The following is a 7824-nucleotide window of genomic DNA, read 5'->3' as shown; positions in this document are numbered from 1 at the left end:
TGACGTTTTAAAAACGTCGTTATATGAGTATAGGCGGCGTTTTTAAAAACGCCGCCAAATGTCTTACTTGACAGTATCATGACGTCATTATGATATTTTGCGACATTTTTTAAACGCCGTCATATCTTTTTAAAAAAATCTAATATTTAAGGTTTAAAGTGGCGTTAAAAAACGCCGTGATATCTCCTTTTTTTTTTTTGAAATTGTGCTAATTTATGTGATTAAACTAAAAAAATACATATAATAAAACTGAAAAACACTAATATGAAATAACAACTTACATTCAAATAACAAATGCATCATTAATTCACTTTCCCATTCACCAATCACCATTACCCACAAAATAACATATCCACAAATGATATTTTAATATTACCCCCAAAAATTGTATTCACAATTCTCAACCAAAAAATTAATTACTACTTTGTATACAAAGCCACAAAATAATATTACTCTCTTCTCTCTCTCTATCTCTCACCACTCCCTCCCCCATTTAACACAAAAAATAAGAAGAAAATGAACCAAAACACCCAACTCCCCAATCAGATCAAAGGAAAAAAAAGAAAAAAGAAGAGAAATAAGAATCCGAAGGAAAGCCCCCATCCATCCTTCATTGTCATTCTGAATCGCTCTCCATGTTGCTTCCCATCATCCAGTTTCGTTAAGAAGGTAAGATAAAGTAAACATTAGCTTTTATCTGTTCACTTCACTAGATGATGAAGGTGATGATGAGGATGATAACAAGAATGTCTAATAATATGATTGGGGAAGCTTTAGGATACCTGCCCAAAAAGTATTTCATTCAACTCGCTCATTGAAGAAGTTTTTTCAATAGCATGAACCTGAAATCACATGAACCAACATTTAAAACTCCAAAAATCATTTCCATATTGAATGATGGAAAATTTATAAACTAAAAGGCTACATAATGTTGGGCAAATCTCCTTTGAGAGTAAACAAAAGGACATTTTTAATTCTACAAAAGTTGAAATGTGCACATCCATAGCCATGTACTAGTTACAATAAGAGAAAAGGAAAAGAATTCGGACCCACAAACAGATAATACAATTAAGAACTAGAAAATGCATAACCCTAATTAGCATAATTATGTGAACATTATCAAATGCCAAAACATCAGAGAATATGATAATATAGCAAATAATTGATAACTAACTCCGTTCAATCGTTTTAAGTCTTCAAGTGCTCTGCAAGAAATGATGCATCAAGATGGTCACAATCCTCTAATTATGATGAAATTGAGATATGTGAGTGACATCAAACCTCATTTGTGACTTCTATGTGCCCATCCGTGTTTCTAGGTGAGGGATTTATCTAATTTTTAAGTCAAGATATCATTATACAATTAGGTTTACATTTGGTAAATACTTCTTTTATCTTTTAGGAAATTCTTTACATAACAGATTTTTCACTAGATTTTTTTACTGTTACACACAAAACAATGGGTCTCACTTGTATTTATTAATTTGGACTATTAACTGTGTAAAATAAAAACTTGATAAAAAAAAATCCATTTACGTATAGCAGAACTCTAGGAAAAAAATCTGTTTATGTAGAGTATTTTCCTAAAATATAGCATTTTATGCATAAAAGTGAAGTGCATACTCATATAGTAAATTTGATTATTTACATGTACTTGTTTATTGTATGTCTAAGTAGGTGTATTGGACATAAAAACAAAAAGTAAATAAAAATAAAGAAATACAATTTAAAATTTTAAAAAAAAATGAATAATATTTAAACTACCCACCTCATTCAATTCACTTCTAGACTCTAAAATTCAAATGAATAATATTTAAACAGAAGTCCTAATCAATGCCTTCAACCTAACCCCTCCCATACGATGGAACAATCTCAAAAAATGACATTGCTGCATTTCATTCCCCACCCTTTACTTAATATGAGGAATCAATAGCTGACAACAAAATGAAAATACTGGATATGATATTATGTTTTAAAATTTGTACGTAATTAAGGAAAAACCAATATTGTTAGAGAATGCTTACCTGGTAAATGATTTGAAATACATAGCTACATATGCCTGCAGTCTTGCAAACACGAGGTTCTTCAATGGAATTCAAGCTTTTGGACATATTCAGCATATTGCCATCTTCCTCCAATGCTGGAGGCACATAAGTACCCTGCTCTGCATCTAAAGCCACATGAGCATTCCATAATAAAGAATTAGCAGCTATTTTATTTTATTTTTATTAAAATAAAATAAAAATTAAAAAATATTAATAAAGAAAGAAAACAAGGAAGCATTCCATAATAAAGAATTAAAAGACGGAAATCAAGACATGAGGTAACACCCTGAGGCTTGAGGTTTGAATCTACTTTGATGATTATTCTTCATAGGTATGGTTGGGTAAGGTGCAATTTGATACAAATACTTTCTTTGTTGGGCAATAACATTAACAACCACGAGTACTAAAAGAAAAGCACATCCCCAAACATGTAAAAGGAGCATGAGTGCATAACCACACAACAAAACACACAAAGGGGTGGAGAAAGCTTAAGGCTCATCAACAGGACTCGCTCAATGCATCGCCCCTATTGCTATATACACTTATCAGCATGACATCAAAATATTGAAAAACACAATATAATGGTTAAGGAATTTGGAATTCATCTCTCTCATGGATTCCTCGAAGATTTTCTACACAATACTTGGCCAATTAAAAATCGGAATGGCATATAACAAAATTTGTGTGTGTGTGTATGAGAGAGAGAGAGAGAGAGAGAGAAATTTTATACAAATTTTCAAAAAGAGAAAGATCTTACCCCCAATTGTACAATACATGGGGTGACATTTATGCATGTTCTTGGATCACAATGCAATCAATAAAACTCATCATAGTCAGATTTTTGAAAAGAAAAAAAATAATATGCCCACCAATTTCATTCAGCTCAGAAAGCAGAGATGCAGGGGAGAATTCCTTTCCATTGACTGAAACAGGAAGCCCTGAAACCATCCCAATTTGTACATATCTACATGGGGGGAAAAAAACAAAGAAGCAAATGCATAAATCAAGATTTGACTAAATTAAAGGAATTGAAATGCACATCAAACAAGCAAACTTACTCAGGTTGGTTGGGTGCATCTTCTGGCTCAATAGTCATCATGTACATATCTTTGTTTGGCTCATTTGCTGGATCTTCCAGGATGTCTCCCTTCATTGCCCACACCACGGCATGCGCACACACGTGAGAGAGAGAGAGAAATTAATTTATAACAATATGTAGGATCTTAAATTCATCTTCTAAGGGAACAATTCTATTAAAGGTGAAATTTATAAAATTTGACAATAGAAAATTAAAAGATTCATAGTTACAATCAATAGATAATTTTGAGAAGCCAAGAACAAAATCTCTAATTCTTCTATCAATAGATAATTTCAAAGATACAAATGTAGCGCACCATGGTAGTAAAATTAATAATAACAACAATAATAATAGTAATAAAAAGAATGAGGATCAACAGAAAAAGATTTATTTAAATACTTGACACAGTTTAGCATAATGCTTTTATATATCTCACTGTTCTCATCTTGATGACCAAGCTACAAACCAACCAATCCATCGACAATGACATATGCACAAAAAAAACAAACTAAAGTGAACACGGTGTTGAAACAAATTTCTTTCTAATAGTAAATGTTCCTGCTCATAATTTCTTTCTAATATGGCATAACAGTACCAAACTGCAATGAAAGAATCAACCAAAGAGGTCTGAAGGATAAAACTAATGCAAATGTTGAAACTTGAAAAATGAACCAGTTAACCACAAGACTTACAGAGGATGCAAGATCATCTGATGTCAACATCTTAGCAAGTCCAAAATCACCTACAACAGGATTAATCAATGGTGATTCAGCAAAATACTGACACCTCTCAAGACTATTAAAGAAAGAAAACATATCACTTACCAAGACGTATGTCTTGATCTTTTGCCAAGAATATATTTGAACACCGCAAGAACAAGACTGTCAGTAACATGCAATTTCAGAAGGATAATTCATAAATCCTCAAGTATACAGATAGATGCAACTTACCTTAACATCTCGATGAAGAATATGATTCACATGTAAGTAGTCAGAGCCATAAGCAATTGAACAAGCTATTTACACAGCTTCTATAAACAATTTAACATCAATGTCTACTGAACAAGCTATTTACACAGCTTCTATAAACAATTTAACATCAATGTATCAGTGAACAAAGAAATTGTGAGCTGATACAAATTGAAAACTGCAGAGGTGGGAGGTAGAATGCAGTACAATCTAGATTGCGACAACAGAAAAGAAAACGAAACAATATAAATGTGATGCTAAGCTACTAGAAATACAAAACAACCTCATCGGAAAAAAGAACACCATTTGCTTTCTTTATAGCTTCTGCCCTGTAAAAGACAAAGTAGCAAAAAAGATGACATCATATAGATTGCATGTAAAGTTTCAGCCCAAGTAAATGGATTAAGCCAAGTATTGCAGTTTTAGCCAGAAAAGTCACTCACATGTCTCCTCCTTCACAATAACCAATAATGATGCATACATAGCAGACCTGAGAGCCAAGACAATGAAATTGTGAATTGTAACATCCAAAAAATGATAGACCATATGCAACTATTCTGAAGTGAATAGAAAAATTATTAAGAGAGCACAACTAGCTTAATTAGCTTAAGAGAGCACAACTATTCTGAAGACAGCACAACTAGCTTAATTAGCTTAATGAGCTTAAGAGAGCACAACTATTCTGACGTGAATAGAAAAATAAATAAAAGAGGAAAGTCACTGTAACAGTTTTACTTCATGACATTGCTTAATTAGCTTCTTAAAACTTTCATAATCTAGATGAGCAGAGGAAAACACATGTTGGATTTAGAGAACTACACAAAATAATATATATATATATATATGTATAGAGAGAGAGAGAGAGAGAGAGAGAGAGAGAGAAGTATCCATAAATGATGGCATTTAATTAGTAAAGTTTCATAATGTTAAGACCAATGATCAACTGGGTTAAACAATGAAGCATATGAAAGCAATATCAGCATGACAGGAAGGAAGGAACAAAAACAAATAGAATAGACATTCAGGTAGCCTATTAGACCATCAGAAAACAAAGGATGAAAGAAAATACCAATGTCAATTGAACAACATCAATAATACGAGATATAACATGTACTGACCTTCTCTACCCAAGAATCTTTATACTCCACAATAACGGATTCCTCATTTTGGCAATAAGCTCCATCTACGTAGCGCAAGAAAAACGAAAATATTAGTCTGTACTCTAGTAATCTGACAATGTCCCAGATAAACACCACAGCAAAAGTTCAGCATGTAGCAAAACCAGCTAAAGTATAAATGTCTACATGCTAATTAATGATAAGTATGCGCAATTGTGTGCATAGCACTTAAATGCTCTTCATTTGTGGAATTATAAACTGAGTAGTTAACCATAAAAACCATCACTTAATAGAGCATAGCAAGATGAGATGGCATGTTAGATTTTCTTAATCGGTGCAGTAAGTGCATGACCATGGTTCGATCCCAAGTTGCTGACAAGCTTGCAGAGACTTTAAACCACCTTTAACAAGATTTTCTTTATAAGTAACTTAGGAAGCTATTTATGTCAAGTAAAATAGAGCAAATAGTCCTAATATATTCAGGCAAGAAATGAGCAACTAAAATGAGTGGGAGCCATGAGAGTGAAAGTTCAAAGTCAGTATCAACAGCCAAAAATCAGGATGAACTCTGCCAAAAACCTTCATAATTTTTTCCGTCACTGCCGATCACGATTGGATCATTCGTGAGCCTGAAAACAAAATAAGGATGATTATTCAATCAATACATAGAGATACATATATAAATTCATATATATACTTGTATAGAGAGATTTTTAGGGGAAAAAAATTATTCAAAAAAAAGTACAGATAATGTGTACGTAGAGAATGAGATTGTGCGAGAGAGACAGAGATCCAGAGAGATCGAGAGAGAGAGGGAGACAGAGACAGAGATCGAGAGAGAGAAGAATCGACGAAACTGAGATTCGATTGAAATCGAAATCAAAATCGAAATCATGCATATCGTTAGTAGGCGATGCAGATGCAGATGCAGATGGTGATGGCGGTGGCGGTGGAGCTTTGAAATCAAAATCATTCTGAGATTGGATCGATCGAATGATGAATCACCGAGCTGAAGAAGGTTGAATCAAGTTGAAGGAACTGAAGGGCTTAGAGAGAGAGAGAGAGAGTGAGAGATTTGAGGGATCGGTTTCTTTGAGACTCTAGGGTTTCTCAGATTCAAATAAGTTGTGAGAGATTTGAGGGCTTGAAGGCAGAGAGAGAGAAACAGTGTAACACATTCGAAGGCGCTTTTTAAACAACTTCATTACTTAAACGGTACCGTTTTAATAAAAACAAAATGTGACGTTTATAAAATGTCGTTAAATATTAAAAATAGTGGCGTTTAAAGAAACGCCGTTAAATAAACGCCGTTAAATCATATATTTCCTGTAGTGTAATTTTAAAAAGAAAAAGTTCATTAAAGAAGAAAAAAGACCGCAATAAAATGAGCCAGCTTCATTAGTACTATTATACCTTCATTAATTCATTTTCAATTCCTTCTCTTTAGTCTTGGCTATTACTTCTTCAATTGGTCCAACCCTTTTGGATTCTTTTTTAGTGTTTTGGCTTAATTTTGTTTTTCTTGCATCGGCTGCCAGGAAGTAGAGACAAGAAGGGAAAAGCATACGTGGTCCACGACGGAGATGTCATATTGTTCAAGTTCAATGTTTCTGGTGGTGTAGTTCAAAAAAACTAATAATAAATGTTTCTGGTGGTGGGAAGAAGTGAGATATGCACACATTAGGATGAATCTTATTGGTAAGTTCGAATTTATGAGTTCTCATCATTTATTATGTGTAATATTCTCTGAAAAAAAAAAAAAAAAAAAAAAAAAAAAAAAAAAAAAAAACTCTACCTTGTTTTGCATTTGCCGAAATTTTTGACTGGTGAGTAGATCCCCCAAGTAGAGTGGGATTTGTCGAATACTAGCTATGAACTCAAAACTAATACTATATCAGCTGTAAAATAATGGTTTTTTTTTTTTTGATAATTTTAATTCGAAATTAAAGTGCAACTCAATCACTGATTGCGGTGGATCTGAATAGTTTTGTATTTTCTTAAATGAGAAGACAGCAATACAAAACTAATGAGCCGAAACCATTGAATTATGAATAAAAATTGTCTCATAAAGTAGGCATCAATAAAGTTTGGCTTAAATTCGGGGGTTAATCTTGATTTAGATTGGGCCTAGGCTTGTACTTGTGCATATGTTGAGTTTGGTCTTGGTCTTGGACTTGGACTTGGACTTGGACTTGTATTGGACTTAACTGTGAATGTGTTTGAGAAATGGACTTAGATCGGGTTGTAATCCTATATTAGTATCCATTTTATAACTCATCTAGTTGAGTTATTCAAATATTAGTATATACATATTTATTTATATATATTAAGCACATGAGAAATGTAAGTTTTTTGTAACTCTAATATTTTGATAATGGAGTTGATAACCATATTAATGGCTATAGATTTTCAACGTTTGTAACTCTCGCCCTAATAATGGCTAAAGTTGATGACCTTGGTTAATAGCATTTGATGACCCTATTGATGTATAGTGTTTATGGTTAGGGATTCCCCTACTTGTATAAATAGAGACATTTTCCCCCAACTTCGTAGGAATGCTGGCATTTTTCTATAAAAATACAAGAAAAATATATAAAATGAATTCAATAGAAATG

The 7824-nt window shown here is 32.9% G+C and overlaps 1 protein-coding gene across 3 annotated transcripts; it reads right to left on the bottom strand.

The window, feature by feature from the left end:
* Positions 1-295: 295 nt before the first annotated feature.
* Positions 296-6529, bottom strand: LOC114282775 (uncharacterized). Of its 3 annotated transcripts, XM_082888618.1 has the most exons (10): positions 5210-6529; positions 4535-4581; positions 4074-4420; positions 3948-3965; positions 3816-3865; positions 3104-3192; positions 2915-3009; positions 2025-2170; positions 783-842; positions 296-641 (listed from the first exon to the last, which is right to left on the bottom strand). In XM_082888618.1, the coding sequence occupies exons 5-10, from the start codon at positions 3843-3845 to the stop codon at positions 543-545; spliced, it is 519 nt and encodes a 172-aa protein (XP_082744744.1). In that variant the 5' UTR covers positions 3846-3865; positions 3948-3965; positions 4074-4420; positions 4535-4581; positions 5210-6529; the 3' UTR covers positions 296-542. The 3 variants fall into 3 exon arrangements, with proteins under 3 accessions (XP_082744744.1, XP_082744742.1, XP_082744743.1); XM_082888616.1 differs by having other exon boundaries at positions 3948-4420; XM_082888617.1 differs by lacking the exons at positions 4535-4581; positions 5210-6529 and having other exon boundaries at positions 3948-4528.
* Between the last annotated feature and the right edge of the window lie 1295 nt (positions 6530-7824).

This window comes from Camellia sinensis, chromosome 9, assembly GCF_055761805.1.
Source record: "Camellia sinensis isolate YWXY chromosome 9, ASM5576180v1, whole genome shotgun sequence".
NCBI classification, from domain to species: Eukaryota; Viridiplantae; Streptophyta; class Magnoliopsida; order Ericales; family Theaceae; genus Camellia; species Camellia sinensis.
The sequence above is the reverse complement of the archived record's forward strand: the minus strand, read 5'-3'. Positions and strand labels throughout refer to the sequence as shown.